Genomic DNA, 21,812 nt, shown 5'->3' with positions numbered 1-21,812 from the left:
TTACCCACAATTCTTCTTGGGGACTCTCCCCCCGGTAACTCTTGTCAACACTTGTTAATTTGACAAAAGGCTACAAATTAAGCTCTGTTAATTTAATGTTTTCTCACCGAGATCTAAATACTGAAAGAGGCCCAAAGCGCAACTGAAGTCCTTTGATTCACTGTACTTTATTTTGGTATAAATTTACATTCATTATTGTTTTCCTTTGGATGTGTAGCCCTCAATTAGTGTGATGGCTCCATTAAAGCAAGCGAGACTTCGCCTTTAATTATTACAACAAAACACCTAGTTTCAGCTTGGGGAGAGGGTCTCTATTGACATAAGCAAAGGTTATAAAATTTAATTAGCCATTCCTATCAGATTTATGGTATTCAAATTGTTCTGTGTTTCTTCCCTTTGATCCTTCCTGTACAATCCCCAAGATTTTTGTTCTGAGAAAATGAGAATAAAGCTTACTGTGCAGAGAGAACTTTTCCTTTTTTCTTCTTTTCCTTTTCCCCACCTCCGCCCCTGTTTGCATGCTCTCACTGTGTACCCCCTCTTTGTAGGCAAGGTCAGCCAGTGTACCCCATCACGACAGGAGGATTCCGTCACCCCTACCCCACAGCTCTGACCGTCAACGCTTCCATGTCCAGGTGAGTTCCAAGAAAGAGGGCGTTCAACCAAGGCCATGGGTCACTTCTCAGAAAGTTCTCTAGATGCTCCCAGACCATCCAGGGACTGCTGCTACGTGTAGTTCTAAGGGTATAAGACCCGCAGTGCGTTAGGCTTTCCTCCTAGAAAATACTGAAAAATTGCCCTGAACTTCCCAGGTAGATGATGGCAGAATTTCAAGGTTGAATTTCTGAGTCAATATATTTCAAAAAAAAAAAAAAAAAGGAAAACTTAAGAAGGCAGGAAGAAGTAATTAGGACGTGTAGAGCTTTTTAAAGTGTTACTTCTCTGTTGCCCTAAACCAGGTAAGGAAGGAAAGGGTTCAGGTAAGTTTATTATTATACAAAGAAGAATTGGAGGAAAGGTTATCAGTCTTTTCAAAGCTCCGGACTGTTAAGCATCAATAAGAAAGGACACCCTACTCCCCCGCCAACCCAAACACACCTCTCTGTGAAGTAGCAGTGTCCAGTAGAAATAGGAGGTGAGCCTTATATACAGGGAATATACATAGGGAATTTTAAGTTTTCTAGTAGCCACATTTTTTAAAAGGAGGGAAAAAAAAACCCAGACAATTCTTTTTCATGATATATTTTATTCAACCTAATAGAGTCAAAATATTATTCATTCTGACGTGGTATCACTGTAAAGCAACTAGTAATGAGGTTTTACCTTTTTTGTACTTAGTTTTTTGAAATCTGATGTGTATTTCACGCGTCCACCATATTTCAGTTTGGCCTGGACACAGTTCAGGTGCTTAGTAAGCCACACGCGGCTGGTGGGGACCACGTTGGCCTGTGTAGCTCTGATAGGTTTTTGAAAGTTAAAAAGTCATATGCGTGTGTACATTCACATATCTTTCAGCATATAAATGTATATATAATACATACACACATACACCTGCATACGTGTACCTAGATCTTTCTAATCCCCATGTTCTCCTTTTCCCCCTTCTAATTAATTCTGACTAATTTTTCAGCAACTGCTAGTTTATTTACAAACTGGTTGGCAGCAGTATGGTTAAGTAGTCGCTAATTGCTCCTAATGATAGTTTTATTTTCTGCTCATCTGATTTTCAGTCAAGTTAATTAAATCGGCGGAGGTTTAGACTTTCCCGATGGGCTGCAACAACTAATCCGTTTTGAGGATGGTACCTAATTAAATCAGCATGAACATGGCATAGATGCCATCCCCCAAGCTCTTCCCCCAATCTCTGTAGCCAGCATGAGGACCCAAGACCAGAGGCAGGGTGGGAAAGGCAGGCCAAGATGCCTCTTTTCCTACTCACAAAACAGTGATTTTGGTGGAGGAAAGAGTAAGAACCACAGTCGTTAAGAAACACCAACTGTAGCATCTCTAACGTTTGTAATTATGCCATGGGTATCATGGAGCTAATAAGATCCGTGTCCCATATGTGATAGATCATCTCAATTTCTAAATCCACACCAGTATCGGTTAGGTGGGAAAATGCTTGTGGGTCCTCTTCTCCAGTGAGAAGAGGAAGGTTATCCTCATTAAATAATGTCATCACAGCCTCGCAAAGCCTGGGAACGAATAGGGAGCCTCCCAGGAGGAGAGCTGCTTCTGAGCACCTTGTAATCCACAGCTCACCCTCCTCCGAAGCAGCATGCGTGGAACGCATTGTTTTTCGTGTTTGTTCCTTTGGTGCGTTCCAGAGGTTAAAAGCGGTGCAGTAATCGTAGGATAGGGATTGAGGTTAAGCTCATCGATTGAATTATCATTAGGAGGTTAGCCAATGATTTCGAGGTGAGCATGGGGTGGAGGGAAGAAAGGGAACGGTGGGAGGGAAGTTTAGGGGGCTTGAGGTGCAGGGGGGAGGCGGCCGATTCCCCAGGTAGGCCTTATGAAAGGTAGCTAGTTAAAAAGAGTATACAGCAAATTAAATACATTATTGTGGTAATGGGGCGACAGAAGTATGGGTCTATTATACTTATGGCAGTTATAGGGAATGTAGGCAGCTTGCCCTGTTCCACAACACCCTTTGATATTCATTCTCTTCAGCAGCGGGGCCAGGGCTTCTCAGAATTAAGTGATGGGTCATTATACTTTAAACACCATGGAGAAGCCTAGATTGGCAATTAAACAGCTCTTGCTGACACTCACTTGTGCCACCCTGTGACCCCCTTTAGATTGAGATGTTGGAGCTCCGGGCCCTCAGCCTGCTAAATTGGCGCAAGGCTCTTCTCCTGACGAGAGCGGCTCTGAAATCCGCCGGCTTCAAAGAGAGAGAGATCATGTATAAACCATAATGTGGGTGCACCGTGGCTCACAAAAAATAAGGCAGGAAGAGATGAAATGGTACAAGTGCAAGGGGGGAAATGAGAGAATAATGGCGAACCTAATGCAGCTCAAAGCAGGCTTGTTGCACAGGAAAATGCAGCCCACCGCCCGCGCCTGAAATCAAGGCCTGCAGATGGTATCCAGTTAACAGAAACGTGTCAGCAGTGAAGGAAAGTGAGAGCGAGGAAGGCAGAAGCCCCTGAGACAGCCAGAAACAAAAGTTAGTTGTCCTTAAGAAGTTAAGGTTCATCATTATATCCTGGCTCGGAGCCATGAAAGCAGATGGGGGGATATAATGAGCGGCTTGGAATTTTTAGGGTGTTTATTGCATTGCATGAGATAGTTGTCTGCAGAAGGGAATTTCTTACGCGAAGGTATGCGTATAGCGCCCCCCCCCACACACACACACCACACATACATCTCTTCCTCTGCTAAACATTTCTCAGGTATAGGACTATGTATGTAGGTATGTGAACTTCGAAGTGTTTGGTCTTCATGGCTACACCGGAAATCTTTCCCCACCCCAGAATGTACTCAAACTGTGGTGTCTCCCTGTGGTGTTTGGTGTACACACACACACTCACACACACACACAGTGTTTTTATCTCCCCCCCCCCCCCCCCCACCGTACACATATTCTCATTCAGCAGGAAGGGAACATATGTATCTGAGGAATGTCAAGCCTTTAAAATTCACAGCAAAAGCTGCTGCTCCGCCCACCGCTTCACCCAAGGGCTTCGAGGAACACATGTTCTTCACTTATGTTTTCTCAGAGGCCTTCAAGCTCTGGGAAGGAACAGGGTGTAACTTGGGAAGCCAAGTGCCTCCCAAGGCTTTACTTTTCATTTTTTGGGGGCGTGGGATTGGAAGTTCTTTTTTTTTTTCTTTCTCTTATTTTCTCGCTCTTTCTCAGGGTTTTTCTTTTCTTTTTCTTGACACCATAAAAGAACTCGCATGGTTCTTATGAAAAAATCATGCCGTTGTTACCAAACTTTGATACTGACTTAAACTGGGAAAGGCAGCCATGGGAGAGGGGCCACATCAGGGTAGAAATTCTGAGTCAAATGTCCAGTCTGCTTCTGGGCCCCCTTCAAAAATCAGCATGATTCATTGATATTTTCTCTGTTGATCGATGCAGAGTCAGTTAGGACTTTAATTTTTCATAATTTTTCAAATGAACATTTGCTGCATTCTTTTGGTAAAATGGAAGCTACTTTCATTTCCAGTCCATATATGAAAAGAACCTTGTAGATAAGTACAGGATCCTTGTGAAATAACTGTCACAGCAAAGTCTCATTAGCACCTCAGTGCCCAGCAGAATTAGCTTCCTAAAGAACAGGTGCTCATTCCCTGGGGGGTACATGGGGTTGTTGTGGTTTGGATTTATTCTGAAAGCAACAGTTGCTTCATCTGGGATCCCCCCTTCACCTGAACTTGAGTGATCTCGCGTGATCTTGCCAGGGCGGAACCTGGGGGCCTCCGTTCTGTTTTCTTTGGGGGAATCTCCCCTTGTAGTCCCTCACCCCACTTTTCTCTACAGTAGTATTCGTTCCTTTAAGAGGGTGGTTCTTCTAACCCAGAACAAATCATGGTGACTCTAAGCGTATCAGAAAATGCGAGAGCTGTTTGTCGGATCCTGTTGTCAGTTTGCAGATGGACCCGGAGCATTTTAAAATTAGCTCTGTACGTCCTGGCTAGTTTGCATGGTTGAGAAATGCCAATTCACGGCCTAAACTGTGTCTGAAAAAACTTTCCTAAGAATAAACAGTATTAGAGGAAAAAACACAAACTTCTCTTTTCTTTGTTAACAATTCTGATCATCATTTATAAGGCGTTTCAATGCATAGGCAGTGTTTTAAGTAAAAGTAATTTAGGAACCCTAGAATTTTAGAGTGGGAAAGGATGTACAGATCAGAATTCAAAGCTTTGTTTGTGGGTGTGTGTGTAAAATACTGCTTTGAGTCATCTTTGATACAAACTTATTTAAAACGTCCGTGGCCTACGTTGAGAACCAGATAGGAACTATTTGGATGTCCCCCATCTTTCTGCCTCACTCTCTCCCATTCCTGTCAAAGTGATGGGGGGCACAGCAGCAAAAGAGAAATAAAAATATGACTGCACTCCCATCAACAGAATGAGGCCTAATGAGGCCTATGCAGCATTGTCAAAAAATGTGTGTATATTTCAACCGCATTAATATTTTATTTAGCTGTCTATATGCAACAAAAGATTTCACCTTTTATTCTAGTGCTGATTAGGACTTAGGAAATAGTCTTCTTAGATGTCACTAATAATGTCCCCCCAAACCTGTGATCTCCAGCAGGTAGTCCAAGCCTACTTTTCCACCCAAGTATATGGGCTGAACTTGTCTTTTGCTAGAGATGTTAAAAATCGTAATGTCTCATGTCAGTAGCAATAATGAAGGGGGAGATTGGCTTTAATGACATTATAAGAATCATTATGTTTAATTTATTGCTAATTAATGCTGACAGGTTTCATATGCCTTGAGTTGCTTTTATGTGAGTGTTACGTGCTGTTTCTTTTTCTTTTTTTTAAATTGTGTGTACACATCCCTCCCCATTCATTCATTTTGATTCTGACAATTTACACAGCTTTCTGTCTTCTAGGTTCCCTCCCCATATGGTCCCACCACATCATACTCTACACACGACCGGCATTCCCCACCCGGCCATAGTCACGCCGACAGTCAAACAAGAATCTTCCCAGAGTGACGTCGGCTCACTCCACAGCGCGTAAGTGTCCTCCTTCCGATCAGTTTCTCTTTTGCCGCGTGTTTAGCCGGTGGCTCCTGGGTGGTGGCGCTCTGTCCAAGGTTGGCTGCGCTGGTGTGACTCCAGGAAGCACCCAGCTTTACAAAGAGGGAGACATGCACCACGCGGGGCTTCACGGCTGGCGCCCACTGCGGGGGAGAGAACATGACTCTTTCTTTGTGTCCTCGGACGGACTGGGATTTGCAACCGCTTCCCCGTCCCTGACCCCTCTGTGTCCTGCGAGCATGAGAGACACCAGCTGAGATGGAAACGGCCACAGTGTGCTTTCCCCTCCAGCTTGGGACAGTTGTATATTTGTGAGCCTTGAGGAAGTGATAGCAAAATCTCTCACCCCTCCACCCCCCTCCCCAACCTGTTTTTGTGCCATTTTCCAGGATGGAGAAGACCCAAAGTGGGAGTGCGCTTCTCCTTCCAAACTGCTAGGGTGTTGAGGCGGCGAGGAGGTGGGCTTTCTGCTGCGGAGGAAGCCGCACCTTGCGATTGTTTATTGGGTGGTGTCTGTCGCTTTTGTCTCCATCCAGAAAGCATCAGGACTCCAAAAAGGAAGAAGAAAAGAAGAAGCCCCACATAAAGAAACCTCTTAACGCGTTCATGTTGTATATGAAGGAAATGAGAGCGAAGGTTGTAGCCGAGTGCACGTTGAAAGAAAGTGCAGCCATCAACCAGATCCTGGGCCGAAGGGTAGGCGGCTCCCCCGCTGGGAGAAGAGGGCAGAATAGGACGCGCTGGGTGGGCTGGCACACGTCCCTGTCCCCGCTGCTTTGGAGGGTCCTTTCCCTTTAGCCACTCTGAGTCCTTCCATGGCCAGCGTGGAGCTGGGACCAGCAGCCCCGAACCCGAGTGAGGTTCGGAACGGCCACAGCCTGGTTTTCCCCACCTGCAGAGAGAGCGAGACTAGAACAACATAGGCAGAAAGTCAGGTTCCGGCTGAGCCCTCCTGTTAGTGCCGGGCCCCTGCAGACTGTCGGCACCTGCGGATGATAGCGTTTCCGCTGGAGGCGCTCTCCATGCCCCAGCCACAGTGTGGTTTGTGACGATTCTGCATCTCTCTCTCTCCCCCCACTGTGTCCCCTCCAGTGGCACGCACTGTCCAGAGAAGAGCAAGCGAAATACTACGAGCTGGCCCGGAAGGAGCGACAGCTTCACATGCAGCTGTACCCCGGCTGGTCCGCACGGGATAACTATGTAGGTGGTTGCTTTTTCTCAGGACTAGAGTCTGTAGAGATGTGTTGGTTGTCCATCTGGACAAAGGGAACACAACCTGCCAACACAAGTCAGGCCTCAGTTACCATGCAGTCTGCCCAGTCCTAGGACCGTTAGCATCTTACCCGAGCACCGGATTGGAGGATTTTGTCTGGCTTCCTGTAGGGCTCCCATCAGCGTGGGATAGTTCTTCAAGGAAGAGGGATGAGGCTCGTGTTCTAATGTTCCAGCTCAGGGGGCCCGTGCGGTCAGTTTAGGGCTGTTCACACCTTCTTGCCCACGTCTTTGAAGAGACGTGGCTCCGGGTATACACCCAGTGAGGCTTGTGTGCTTCTCAGCAGTGAGGGTGGCCTTGCAGAGACGACCGGGGGTAGGGGTCGAGGGAGAGCGTTTACTTCCTCACAGCTGTGTTAGCAGGGCCTTCACCCTTCAGAGGGAAAAATGAAACAGTTGCCTTAGGCTGTGGTACAGTAGACGTTGGAAGCCTAGTTCATCCTGAGAGGGGCATGATGGGAATATCCCTGAAAGTAGCCAGTAGAAGTCATCCTTTGGCGGGATGGATGAAGTGACTCAGGGCCCAGCAGGGTAGGGAGAAAGTGTGTGTGTTGTGCGATGTGTGTGTTCCTGGGCTCTCTTTGTTGGCTGCAGCATTTGCCTAATTTCCTCCCGTGAGTTTTAGAAAACACTGTAGGGTTGTTGTCTTTACTAATCACAGTGAGAGCGACACTCAGGGTTCTTCTCTTCCCGTAAACTGGCTCTCGTCTGTTCTTTCTTATTTTGTATTTTGCCCAGGAGCTCAAGTTCTGGGCCAGCTCTCCTCGCTAAATGGATGAAATGTCTCTTATTTTGCCTCATACTGTATTACATGGCATTTGGTTTCATGAAGTGATTTTTACCATCCGCTCTTTGGGGAAAAACAAAACCTGTCTTAACGCCGGTAGCAGCCTTCTCCTCCCAGTTCTTTCTTGTCAGTGGCACAGAGCCGTGGGTGATTCTTCTGCCCATCAGTGCTCCCTGACCTAGCTCTCCCCTGGCCGTCATCCGTGGTGAGGAAACTCTCTGTGTATGTGGCTTGAGATCCATTCATTTATCGCTGATTGTGAACTTACTGTGCACACAGGGTGTGGAGATTCAGAGTTAAATCAGAACTCTCTCAGAACTTACCAGCCATCTGCGTGGATATGTGGGTCCTGAGTGAGGGCTGTCTTCTGCTTGCTCTGAGTAGCAGTTTTCATCACTTTTCATAGTCTCATCCCTATAAACACACAGTCGCTTCTCTGCTCTTTGCCACGTGGGTGGGGGAGGACCGAGACGCCCGTGTCTCCCTCACTGCTGCCAGCCGTATCCCCGTAGGTCCCATGCCTTTAGCTGGCAGCACTAGACTGTATTCCTCCCGGGAGTTGAAACAGGAATTAGTGCTGGTACCTCTCAGTGGCACGTTTGCTCTGCTCAGAGCCCTTGTCACTCACAGATGGTCAGGCACAGGGTCTTAACTGCTTGGGACCTTTCCATTTGTCCTCAGCATGTGTGCAGTGGGGAAGCCTTTCTTCTGGAGCTGAAAGGAAGAGGATAAGAAAGTTAATGCTCTCCCACAGCCTTGCTGCTTGCCCTCACCTGACCTCGAGGTGGAGATTGCCCGCAGCAGGCAGGCTCTGCAGCCTCCACATACACAGCCGTCTCATTTCAGGACAGCTTGCTTTCCTGGTTTCGGGTCAGAAGTTCTTAGAGTTCATCTCCAGCTTCTCCCTGCTACAGACCCAATTCTTTGAGTAATCTAGAATGGTACCACAGAGAGGAATTCAGCTACACTATAGGTATCCTATCCCCAGTAGACATTTTGGGTCATAGTAGGGCCTTCACGTACAGCTGTGCAGGGCGTGCACTGCACAACTTTAGAGTGTGCCATTTACACTGTGGTCCATGTGTGTGGTGCCTCCTGGAGTTGTGCTGGGTGAAACCTCCACAAAGGCACAAAGCTGACTTTGTGAGAGCTTCGAAAGAATGCTGCCATGGACTTCCCTGGAGTCAGACAAGGTATTGCCCAAGGTTTTTTGTGAAGTGCTTTCTAGGTTTCAGAAGATTCACGAGACGCTTGAAATGACTTTAGCTCAGTTTTACATTTGGATAAGGTTTGGTATAATAGGGGAACCCCTGAAAAGACTTAGAGGTAGATCTGGATTTGGGGCTCTAGGAGCTTTACCTCTTGTAAGGGGTACTGTCAGATTCCTTTATCAGTGGTTCGTTACACATGAGTTTGAACACGCACAGCCCTCCTTTCCTCCCTCCCTCCCTCTCCTTCCTTTCTTCCCCCTCCTTCCCTCCCTCCCTCCTCCCCTCCCCCAGGAAATGGTCTGTGGAACAAGAATTAGAGTTAAACTGTTTATAGATTTGATTGTGGTGGGAACTTGTTAGTATTCTTTTTAAACTGACTTGAAATAGAAGCTTCTATAAATTACTTTGGGTACTGTAAAGTTCACAAGGTTCTTGTAGAAAAACTTTTCTCAGCTAATCACCTTATCCCTCTTTCACGTTCCTGCTTTTCCAGCCCAATGGTGACAGAAGCCTTTATACACTATTTTAGCAAAATAGAGTTGAGTAAAACAGTCACATTTGGGTTGTTGGACTAGGTACATTCTGGAACACAAGAAGAAACATTTTGGTCCCATGGTGATATCTAACCCGTGGCCTTGTAATAGAAGTTATTGCCTTTCTAGCTCTTCTCCGTTAGGTTAACGCGATAAATCCCAGGCCATTTGCATATCTTGAGCCCCGAGATAATGGGATGGCCGCTTCCCTTGAGATGCATCTCCCCCTTCACTACTTAGTGTTTATTTCTTCATGTCCTCTTCCGATTAAAACACAGTCCCTGTCCTCTAGAAGCCTTTAGTCTAGATGATCATTTCCTCAGCCATGAACATCTTAGTTATGTATCCTAAACAGACAGTTTCTCAGGGGTAGCGGATATTTTCACCTGCCTTTCAGAACATATTGCAGGAGATTGGAGGTGGGTGAGGCCTGTATTACAGATGACTGGGAAGCCCTTGGCTCCCTGGATGCTGACACCACCTGGAGCTGAACTGTTTCTGTGCCCCACTTGAGATTTTCTTTCAGGTTCCTAAATAAACTGAAACTAGACCCTCCTGCCTGTTCCAAGATGGCCAGGTGGTACTTTGCTCCTGACACGGGAGAGACACAGACATGAAGATGGGCTGCTGGGGTTCATGAGAAGGCACACGAACTCCTTTTCTTTTTTTTAACTGGATGCCAAGGAACATGAAATGTTTCCGATGGAAACACTGAACTGAAGGCCCGTAGAGATTTCCCAAGAGGCGCAGGCCCCCAGATCTGAGAGGCTTTCTCTAGAACCGTTGGTTCTCAGCCCTCAGCTGGATCTGAAGCTCAGTGGCATCTCTGCCTTGGGGTTCTCCTTACAGGGCCTTATGGGTTCTCGAGTTTTCTACCAGTGGCTGTTCTTGTCTCTTCTTGAGTTGACGTCAACATACCCTGAGAACTTTTAGGCAAAGGTTAATATTTAGATATTCTGAAACAAATAGACATGTCAGACCACCAGTTCCTTTTGTTTGTGACGCTTCGTATATACCAGGCAGCTGATTCCTACGGATGGGACTGGAGCTAACGGGGTGAGGGAGAACTAGTTTCAGATCTGGAAGGGGGCGGTTACCTCTACAGAGTTCTTCCCTACTCCCATGCCAAATCCACAGACGGGAACAGACCGCCAAGATATCAGGGAGGGTCAGATTGGAGAGTGTGAATCACTCCATGCAGCGTATCACCCGTAATCCATTGAGAGCCTTCCTCGGAGGGCAAGGCAGTAAATAGGCAGGCGGTGTAGCCTGGCGGGTAAGGGCTGTGGAGCCAAGATCGCCCGGGTTCCCATCACGTGGCCCCATCATCCGGTAGCTCTGTCATCTCAGCAGAGTGCATGCACTCCTCTGTGCCCCAGTGTCCTTATCTGTAAAATTGGAACGATGATCACACCTGGTGTATAGGATTGTGTGAGGATAAATGAGTCACTAGGAATAGCACACTTAGAATCATGTCTGGCACATAGTATGTGATCAGTAAATGGGAGCTGTTATTACTAAGAGTATTATAGTCGTTACGTAAGTGGAAAATGGCGAGAGCTGGATGTTCCCCTTTATGGGTGTCCACTCGGCAGTTTGAAAAGCAGCTCAGATGGTTTCTGGCTCTGTTTCACCTCTTTTCTCCCCTTCCGTCGTTAAAACCAAGGCCCACGCTACAGTGCCAAGAAAATCCCGTACTGAGGCTTTTATGTTTTGATTCCGAACGAGGACCATTTGGCCTTAAGAAGAGCTTTGCGTGGGGCAAGGAGGCTCTCACAGCCATCTCAGTGTCGTTCATTTGTCCCCAGGCTCTTGGGCCACTTCCAGCCCCGTTTCTCCACACCTCCCCGAATCTTCGCCATCCAGTTCTCCTCTCCCCTTTTATGGATACTCGGGGTCAGGTCTGAGGATGGACATAGACGTATCGGGAAAGAGGTCTTTCCTCTCTGCCCCGCTGATCCCTTCTCTTCTGCTGGGCGCGCGTTCCTTCAGCTGGAGCACAGTTGCAGGGCGCTTGGATTAAAGGGGGGTGGGGGGTGGGAAAACACTCAGGAGCCGGTGCGGATGGAGGTGGCAGCCAGTGCCTCTCCTCCTGCCTCCCTTCCAGGTGAGCCCAGGCGCCCTCCTCCCATCTGCTTCCTGAAATAATTCCCTGTGTTTCATCTGTTCATCATCTAGGGGAAGAAGAAGAAGAGGAAAAGGGACAAGCAGCCCGGGGAGACCAATGGTAAGTTTGAATAAGCAGGATGGAGAAAGGGAGCGGTACTCTGAGGACCACTCTTTTATGTCAGGCTTCTATCTGGGGGAGGCAGGAGAAATTCAAGGCCAGGACATTGTTGCGGGGGCGGGGGGGACCTGTCTTAGCCAGCCTTTTTGTTTATGCATTTTAATTAATTGCTTCATGACTGCCCTTTTAAAGCTAGTAACATTCATTGTTGCATGAAAAGCACATTGTTAAGTCTAGTGGAATGTGTTTTAAAATAACTGCAGAGCTTGTAAGTGGAGAGCGGTAGGCATGCCTAGGCGGGGATTTATACACTCTGCTTATTCTGTATGTGTCTGAGTAGGGAGAAGGAGGGGGCTAGGGGAGCAGAAGGGGTGTGTGCCAGTGTTTGATATTAACTGGGCCGTTCCTGAATGTTCTGATGCATGCCTTTACAGTGGTCAATTGCACCCAATTTAAATTAAGGAGGTTTGTCATTCTCTAGAAGAAATTAGAAATACTGCATAGGCAATCTCAGAGGTCCCTTCGAGAAGGCCAGGCTTTTACAAACAACGACAAAAACATTTTGAAGGCTTTGTATAATTTGTTCTTTTTTTTCAGAACACAGCGAATGTTTCCTAAATCCTTGCCTTTCACTTCCTCCGATTACAGGTGCTAATGTCATTTTGAGTCATTAAAATAGTTGATAAACTGTTTTTTTAATTTTTCTTGCCATTATAGTTTTATTAACATGAAACACGTATGACCTTTGAACATTCTTTAAAATGACCATCTACACGGTTTCGTATGTTTCGGTAGATTTTTTTTTCAGTTGCTTTTGTTGTTTTTTTGAATTTAATTTAACTTCTGCTTTGTTTATTTATTTTTCCCGTAACAGTTGTTTAAGCCATGATGACAGTGATTTAGAGTTGAACTAACTGTGCAAATTGAATATGCAGTATTTCTTTAAAAGAGACTGGTAAAAAAAAAACAAAAAAAACAGAAACCAACAACAACAACAAAATGGAAGGAATTCAGTAATAAACCTCCTTAATCTAATGGCATTTTTTCATCGCTCCCACTAAGTTTTCTCACGCAAGCATGCATCCGCAGTATGATTATTTTTTCCTTTGCTTTTTTTTATTTTAGTTTTCTTTCCTTCCTTTTGCTTTTCTGCTCATAACTTGCAAATCCACTAGCATTTCACTGACTGTACCTGCTTAAATGCTGCTGTGAGCTTCCAACTAACTCTTAACAGCTCATTCACACAGCCTGTTGACCTTTATCTGTTCCTCTCTTAATATTAATGAAAATAGATTTACAAAAAGAAAATACGAACATTCCAAAAGCTGCAATATCCCAGTACCACAACCCCTTTCTTTCTTTATTTCTTTCTGTTTTGTTTCGTTTTGTTCTGTTTTTATTTGTAGTTTTTTTTTTCTTTTTTAAACTGTTGTACTCTGAGAAGAAAAAAGCATGTGACAAACTTAATTCCCTCCTTTGCTTTATTTTCTTCTTTAAGAAAAACAAATTGAGAGAGAGAGAGAGAGAAAAAAACAAAAAGCAGAACCAAAAGAGGAAAAACATTTAAAACTTAGTTCTTCAGTATCTAACTTCCCTTTATCAGTTCAAACCAAATCGGAGAGACAGTCCTTAAAGAAGGGATACTGCAGCTTTATTTGCAACAGCTAATTTCACAAGTTGAATAAGAATGTGATTTTTTTACCTTTTTTTTTTTAATTAAAGAAAGTTAAAAACGAAAGTCAATATTATGTAATTAGTAACCAGGTCATTGATTTATTCCCTTTTTTATTTTTATTTTTTTCTTATTTGTATCTTTCTCTTCCCCCCTCCTCTCTCCTTCCCTCTCTCTCCCTCCCTCCCTCCCTCTCTCTCTCTCTCTCTCTCTCTCTCTCTTCCTCTTCTCTCCTCTCCCTCTCCCTCTCCCTCTCTCCCACGTCCTCCTCTTCCGCTCGCTTCTCTCTTGAACTCATTCAGACCTGAGCGCTCCTAAGAAATGCCGAGCGCGCTTTGGCCTTGATCAACAGAATAACTGGTGCGGCCCTTGCAGGTGTGTATAGATTTCCCAGATTCGCTGTGCTGGTTTGCAGCTGGTCTATTTGGTCCTTTCCCCCCTTCTCTGGCCTGTTGCTTTGTAGCTCTGTGTGTGGATCTTAGGAGACAGGAGGGCGCGGGACACTGCTCTGTGAGGGACGTGCTTGTCCTCCTCGCTGCTGCTAGCCAAAATGCCACTGTAAAACAGCATCATTCGTGCCTCCTCGGGTCAGCGACAGCAAACCCCAGCGCGCCCCCTCCCAGGGAATGTTGCCTGCCAGCCCCTTCCTCCCGACAGCCCAGGATGGGGGCTCAGTGACATCCATCGTATGCCTGGCCTAGGTAGAAGCAAATAACGTCACCTTTTCCCCTCCTCTTCTCTCTCTGTTTTTATTTTTTCCTTGTTGTTTTTTGGTTTCTGGTTGTTGTTTTTTTCTTTGTGTTTTATCGTTTTATTTTATTTTTTTTCTTTCGATGCATAGAAGTCCTTTCCTTTCATGTCCTTGGTGAGGGAAGACAGTCAAATAGAACCGAGATGATAGCGAAGACAAGTCAGCTGTAGCTGAGATTTCACATCCAACTGAGCACGACCCACCATTGTGTTGTATTTTTTGTGTTTACCTTATGCTAACAGATGCAAATACTCCAAAGAAGTGTCGGGCACTGTTCGGGCTTGACCGACAGACTTTATGGTGCAAACCGTGCAGGTATATTCCCTACTGCGAGGCCTTTGGGAAAAATCAAAGCATTCTGTCCTTCTGGTACCTTAGTGTGTCAATATATTTTGACCTCATTCCTATCTACTTCCCCGCTGGTATCAATGACTAATGATCCTCATTCTTCAAAATTTCCTTGCTAATTTTATGCCGTGTCCTCTCCCTACTTTTCTCTTTCTCTCTTTCCCCTGCTCTTACAAATAACATATCCCTGGTGGTAGGACCTAGACCACAGCCCTCACAGACCAGGACGGGCACTTACCCTTTTGCTTTGAAAGCCAGCATTCTGGAACTGGCCCGGCCCTGTCAGTGCTTCCGTGGCGTGTCTGCAGGACAGAGAGAGCGCCACCATGTCCCGAGGTTTCAATGAGCTCAAATTGGCAGCAGTAGCATTCCCATGCACTTGGAGTCCAGGCACTTGGAGAAGGGCTCTGGGGCAGGCTTTTTTTGGTTTCGTTTTGTTTTTTTGTTTGTTTTCTGTTTCAAAACCACGTCTCTGGACAGAGGAGCTTGGTTAGCTGACATTGTTTTACAGTGCTGAAAAGAAGCGTGGCATTGAACGGCATGCACCAGCTGCAGGGCTGCAAGCAGTGAGTCGTGCAGTCACGTACTGCAGTGCTGGTAGCCTGCAGAATGAAAAATATATTTCTATACATATATCTAGAGAGACAGAGAGAGCACTGGTTCCAAAGTGAATCAGGAGAGTCCAAATTAAACGCCTGTGTTCCACCTGCAGGTTCCATCCAACCTGTAATTTCAGGGAAGGTGAAGGTGTAGGTACTTCCTTCTTGGTGGAGGGATACCAACTAGTTCCTGTCTCATTTCCTTTCCTTTAATGACCACCTTTGGTTAAATTTGTTGTTTCTTTGTTCTGATACAAGCAGTCTTTGAATTTGGAATATTATGATGGTAGGTATCTCAACACCCAAACACGCTCCCCTGTCTGTAGTGCCTCCCTTGTCACGTGTCCCTCTCCTCCACGCCCTGCCATGTGTTCCGTGTTTAGACGTTAGCTCAGATGTCCATTCCATTACGTGCATGCCCACCAGTCTCCTGTGTCTCTTCCCCTCCCCTGACGCCTGACGAGACATGGGCGAAGTGCTTCGCGTTGAGCAAGCGTTGAGGGGAGAGAGAGGGCCCGAGAGTCTGTCTTGACAGAGGCTGCCCTCCACAGGCGACCCTCATGCCCATTGATGGAGGACCGGGGGGCCTTGGGTGCATGTCCAGCGAGAGAGGGACCCCCCCCATTCTATGAGTTGACCGTGCCCACGGAGGTGACAGGTGGCCTTGCCACGCAGTCCCGGGGTCTTGTCTGTGCAACAGAAAAGTTTCACGATGCAGTTGGTGGAGGGTGTTAGGCATTTCATTAGGGCTGGCCTGGAAGATGGGAACTCTGCCGACCCTATCTAGGCGGTGAATTTGTGTCAGATTGTTCTTTGCGCTGAGTGGGAAGTTAATTAGCTACGGAATCCTGCTCTGAGACGCCTGCCGCGGTGAAGGGTTAGCTGATTGCAATGCCCACTCCTAAGGGAGGGTTTCTCACGCTCTGTAGAAACACATGGCCGACACCATCGTGCGCCCCTCGCAATGTGCTTTGTTGCCTGGTTTGTGTATTTTATTTTGTGGGAGGCGAGTGGTGGCTTACGAGTCCCTTTTTCTGCTTTGGAAGCAGGTAACTGCAAGTTAGACTTGGCACTTTGGGGGATGAAAGTTAATCATGACCAACATTGACCAGACAGACAGTCCTTTCTCACACCCAGCTGCACCTTGCTTAAAGCGGAGTGTGGAATCTTCCTCAGAAACGAGAATTTTCATGACATTTTCACAGAACAAAAACAAACCACCCCAAGCCTTCGGAGCTGCTTCATCAACATGGTTCTCTAAAGTGCAGCTTGGGGGCGGGGGGGCAGCTGTCAGTGTGGCAGCGCAGGTGCTCAGAGGTCCTTCCTCTCTCCTTAGCACCATCCTTCCTCTTTCCCGCCTCAGCGCCCTTAGACCTTCCGTGGGGCCCTTCTTCCTCTGTTGGGGATATCGTTTCGTACTCTGAAAGCTTTAGCACATGCGTTTCTGCTCCTTTAAGTGCCTAATTCCAAAATAGGGTCAGGAAGAGCTCTTACTTTCCTTTCAGAGTGAATCCATAAGAAGCTAAAAATGGATTTTTAAGGGGCCACCCCTTGCTGGGAGAAGGAGCGTAGGTGGGGGAGGGTAAGAGAATGGGGTTTGTCCCTTTTTTCCTCAATGTTTCTTCTTGACTTTGCCAGGATCTAGCTTGATGCTAAATCAGTAAGTGCTTAAAAAAAAAGGAAGTTGCAAAACGAGGCATTTTCTGGCCTGTCCGAAATGGACGTGTTCCACTGCCGTCTGCTCCGCCACCTCTTAGAAGGAGCGGTCGCCCTGTCAACATAGTCTTCGTGTCCCGTGTTCAGATGCCCCCACTCATCCCCACGACCACGGAAACGTCCTATCATGAGGAGGGCAGGAGGGGGGAGGGGCGCACCAGAAACGCTCCTAGCCAATCAGGGCTCCTCACTCCCTGCGCAGGGTTTCTAATTTTATTTGACATTTGAGGACATTTTAACAAGATTCTGTTTTGAGCCCACCAAGTTGCTTTTCCCATCTTTTTCACTCTGCCCTAATATAGCATGGAACGCTGCTGGATGTCATTCCCTTGTTTCCTGTTATTTTTTTCCCCTCTTTCTCTCATTTGTCCCTGTCCTCTCTCCCATTTGTCCCTGTTGCTTTCTCAGTTTTGCTTATGCCCCCCACCCCACCCCCTTTCTTCTCCCGTTTTTAAAATGCATGGACATAGTTTTTTGAGCATGTTTTGATCTGCAGGCTAAGGTGGTTTAAAACTCTGAGAGGCTTAATTATTTGTCTTGAGTTTCTGGGACGGGAGCAGAACCCACAGTCTATTTTAGTCTATCCCAGAGGAGAAAAAGGAACCTTGTCAAATTGAAGGTGAAGGGGGGCGCTGCCCTTGCTTTCCTAGAGTTCCTTTGGACCCAGAGCAGGGATGGATAGACCCTGAGGCCACCAGTCCGGTGGGTCTTGGCCTCTGGGAGTCAGGAAGGGCTGAGCATGTGCCCTTTCACACACCCCCCCCTCCTGCCATCTTGCGGAGTCCACAGCCCACGCACCGAGGGGCATCATCAGACAGCTCTGGGGCACAGAACCAAGGAGAAACTCATTACACCCACTTCCTTTCAAAGGCCAGTGACATCTGACAGTGGTTGCCTTCAACCAGGCAGCATCTTAGTTGCTTTCCCATGACCGGAAGCCAGCCGGCGCTTACAGACAGAGCGTTATCAGCTGTAGTTCTGACTGTATTCTCCTTAGATCAGCACATTCCCTGTATCTGCATTACTTTTATAGCACGTGTGGGGTTGATCGCCAGGATCACTCTTCCTACCAAATATTATCCCATCAGACTGGGATGAATAATAGGAGAAGCTTTGAGGTCACACGCTTAATGTCTTGAATGGATGTCCCCAACTTTAGATGATAAGCAAGAGAGGCTCTGAAATTCTCATTCCTATTTCTTACATAAACAGGAAATGGAGAGGGGAGATTCTCGTTTTGGTGCAGGGCAAAATTAGTCTTTCTGGTTTAAACCCTAATCCTGACGACCCCCATTCAACAAGGTCCATGCTGTGATTCCCTGGTACTTCTTCTTTGTCATCACTTCCTTGTGACAGGCTGTACCCTCCATTCACTGGCCCCGGCATGTGGACCAGGGCAGGATGCCCCTCCGTCCCATCCTCACTGTCTCTCCTTCTAGCCTTCTCACTATGGGGTGGGGGAGGGGAAGACCCCAAATCTTAAAAAAAAAAAAAATCAAGTTTGAATCATAATTTAATCCACAACCTGCAGGCCATACAACCAGTTATTCTCGTTCCTTTGGATCATTTTCTGTTTTTCTTATTCTTCCCCCTCCCCCACCTTTGTTTATCCTCTTCTACCTGTTTTTTGGTGGTTTTTTTGTTTTGGTTTTTTATTTTTTGTTTTTGTTTTCTTTTTGAGTTTATTTGATTTTCTTTTCGTTCCCCCACCCCTCCCCCCCTCAACCCCACCCCGATTCTGACCTCTCTTGATTTGGTGTGGTTCTTAACAGACAAGCCCAAAAACTCTCTGGGCGCCAGCAGCCTCTGGTGGTGGTGGTGGTGGTGGTGGTGGTGGTGGTGGTGATGGTGGTGGTGATGGTGGTAATGGTGGTGATGGTGACGGGTTAAAACCTTTAAGCCTCTTGCTAGCACTGCCTTCAGCTCTGTGGGCTCAACAGTCAGCATTTTGAGAGTTTCAGATTGATACGAGGCGCCTGGGGTGGGAGCTCTGTCTTTTTCTTTCTCTCACACACACACACACACTCACACTCACACTCACACACACTCCATTGGCGGGGTAGGGATGGTAGTGGTGGAAATGGAGGAGGGTGGTTATGATGGGGAGTGAGGGCGTGTCTAAGCCAAAAGAGAAATAACAAACTTTTGAGTTCACCTCAGTTTGCACCTAGCCACCTTCTGGCAAATCTGTGCCGCCGCCTACAGGTGGTACCCTTTCGCTTGCTGGCTTGTATTTGGGCACGGGTGGGGCGCTGGGTATTTAGTGGGGGCAGGGGAAGCAGGTAGGTAGGGAGTTCTGTGGTCTGACATGCTCGGTTTGCTGGAGCAGGCTTAGCTCAGTGAGCGCGGCACCCCAGCGTGACTGTAATCGTCCCCTGGCCGCTGGGCGTGCCTCCGCAGGGCATCCGCTAGGTGACGTCACCTCGGCTCTGAGCATTAGAGAACTCTCTCCCGCGGCATCTTTGCCCTTTATTCACAGATAACTCTCTTCCCCTGTTTCTAGGAGAAAAAAAAAGTGCGTTCGCTACATACAAGGTGAAGGCAGCTGCCTCAGTCCACCCTCTTCAGATGGAAGCTTACTAGACTCGCCTCCTTCCTCCCCCAACCTGCTAGGCTCCCCTCCCCAAGACGCCAAGTCACAGACTGAGCAGACCCAGCCTCTCTCGCTGTCCCTGAAGCCCGATCCCCTGGCCCACCTGCCCATGATGCCTCCGCCGCCCGCCCTTCTGCTTGCCGAGGCCGCCCACGGCAAGGCCCCCGCCCTCTGTGCCAACGGGGCCCTGGACCTGCCTCCCGCCATCCCTCCCTCATCCCTGGCGCAGCCGTCGACATCTTCCTTACATTCCCACGGCTCTCTGGCCGGGACGCAGCCGCAGCCGCTCTCCCTCGTCACCAAGTCTTTAGAATAGCTTTACCTTCCTCAGCTCCGGTTGCTCTTTTGTGGAGTGTTGCGTTCTGCTTTTCTTTATTTGCCGCGCCCCCTTCTGCCAGGTTTTTGTTTTGTCCTCTTTTCCGTTTGTGCCACGTGGCTACATTAGTTAATGTTTATCGAGTTCATTGGTCAATATTTGACCCATTCTTATTTCAATTTCTCCTTTTAAATATGTAGATGAGAGAAGAACCTCATGATTCTACCAAAATTTTTATCAACAGCTGTTTAAAGTCTTTGTAGCGTTTAAAAAATATATATATATACATAACTGTTATGTAGTTCGGATAGCTTAGTTTTAAAAGACTGATTAAAAAACAAAAAGGAAAAAAAAGAAGCAATTTTGAAGCAGCCCTCCAAAAGGAGTTGGTTCTGTATTATTTGTATTAAATACGAGCTTGCGAACCAATCATTTTCCATCTGGTTTTTAAACCATAAGGGCACAATGAATGCAGTGCCATTTACTTTTTTTTTTTTCCTGTGTGAAACAACTTTTATTGTGATGTTACTTGTTATTGTTTAAATGTACAGAAACAAAGGGTTAAAATGTGTTAATATACCTTGTTCCATGGTGTTGTTCTTTTGGGGGGAGGGGGATGCTATTCAACAATTAATGGAATCACAACGCTGTTGGACCAGTAGTATTTATTGCTTTAGAGGTTGCTTGTCAAACCTGTACGTTGTCCCTTTTAAAATATGTTTTCCTTTTTCTTGAAACTGTATAAAGTTTTTTTCCCCTTAGCATAAGCATCTTATATATAACAACTCATTTGTACAAGGTTTTTAAGTTTATATATAAAATGTGTATATATATATTTTTTGTTTCCCTTTTGGACATTTTTTTTTTTTTTTTTTTTTTTGCCGTATGAAACCCAGATGCCGCCAAATGGACATTAATAGTTGCATTAAAGGATCAGTAGCATTAACAAAAGTTGCTTTAAAAGCCATTATGTAAAACAAGACTTGAAAATTAGTGAGGGAATTTTAGCGACGCTGTACGAGCAACAGTGGAAATTATCCCGTTTCCCCTGTGAACTCGCAGGCGAGCGCCCTGCACCCTGAGGACATGGACTGACCGTGTGCAAAACTTTATGTGCCAAAATTCTCAGTGACTTTAGCTTTCTCTCTCTTTTGATGCTGTAATTTTTGTTCATCATGTTTTGCTGTGATGTTACATAGGTAGATTTGTATGTAGTTTTAATGTCACCTATAACAAGATGTGTTTGGTAGCAGATTGTCCAGAAAGCATTTTAAATGAAGAGGTATAAACCCTTAAGGGCCAAAAATTCTGTATATTAGATTACTCTTAAAGGAAAAACCAGCTGCCGCTTTTATGTACACGTATGACATACAAGTAGGTAGCAAACTTTAAAAATAAAAAAAACCTAGGCATGTTGATGTTACAAAATGCTGTATAAAGCTGAAACCTGTTCATTCAGTGCCATTGTAGTTGACATGAAGCGATTGTAAAACTGTCTCCGATTTTTCTCTGGTTTATTAAAATGCTAACTATAACATTTTTTGTGAATACTTTGAATGTTTCCTAACAGTTGTGATGTTACTGTTCCGTTTTATGCTCTTATTCCAATTTCATTTTTAATGGTTTGGAAGCCATTTTTGTAATGAATAAATGTTCATGCTGTACAGTATCTGTAGCATGCCGTTCTGGATTAATAAAAGCAACTTAGTGCAGATAAAGGCTGGTCACTTGTTTCTGTAGTTTGGCTTTTATTTCTGGGGAAGCTGGATCCGCCTTAACCAAGAGAAATGTTTTCCCAAGCTGGAACTTGAGACCCCGTGGTTGGTATGGGTGGTGGGTGGTGACTTGGATACCAGAAAGGGGCCTTGAACTCTTATGAGGGGTTGCTTTCCACCTGCCCCCTGCCCCCATTCTTAGTGTCCGTTTGCCACACTTTATGTACCTGATTAGTTCATTTCTGAAAGCAAATATCACTCTTCTGGCTGTAAGACTGTCACTCGGATGTATCTCAGTCGGCCCTCCCAGAGTATCAAGCAGAAATGATTTCATTCCGGTTCA

The 21,812-nt window shown here is 46.2% G+C and overlaps 1 protein-coding gene across 34 annotated transcripts in view; it reads left to right on the top strand.

Moving 5' to 3' along the window:
- TCF7L2 (transcription factor 7 like 2) overlaps positions 1–21,487 on the top strand; it is a 196,685-nt gene extending 175,198 nt beyond the window's left edge. For 7 of the 34 annotated variants that reach the window (XM_033841481.2, XM_033841480.2, XM_033841479.2 and 4 more), the window contains 8 exons: positions 549–635; positions 5,565–5,705; positions 6,266–6,425; positions 6,822–6,929; positions 11,711–11,759; positions 12,357–12,407; positions 13,734–13,806; positions 19,349–21,487. In XM_033841481.2, coding sequence (XP_033697372.1) covers positions 549–635; positions 5,565–5,705; positions 6,266–6,425; positions 6,822–6,929; positions 11,711–11,759; positions 12,357–12,407; positions 13,734–13,806; positions 19,349–19,754 — 1,075 coding nt within the window. In that variant the 3' untranslated portion in view covers positions 19,755–21,487. Of the gene's footprint in view, positions 1–548; positions 636–5,564; positions 5,706–6,265; positions 6,426–6,821; positions 6,930–11,710; positions 11,764–12,356; positions 12,408–13,733; positions 13,807–14,424; positions 14,499–19,348 lie in introns of those variants that run through there. The other 27 variants (XM_033841484.2, XM_033841483.2, XM_033841490.2 and 24 more) reach the window with 12 other exon arrangements.
- Positions 21,488–21,812: the final 325 nt, after the last annotated feature.

Source organism: Tursiops truncatus, chromosome 16, assembly GCF_011762595.2.
Source record: "Tursiops truncatus isolate mTurTru1 chromosome 16, mTurTru1.mat.Y, whole genome shotgun sequence".
In the NCBI taxonomy this organism is placed as follows: Eukaryota; Metazoa; Chordata; class Mammalia; order Artiodactyla; family Delphinidae; genus Tursiops; species Tursiops truncatus.
This window is presented reverse-complemented; position numbering and strand designations above follow the sequence as displayed.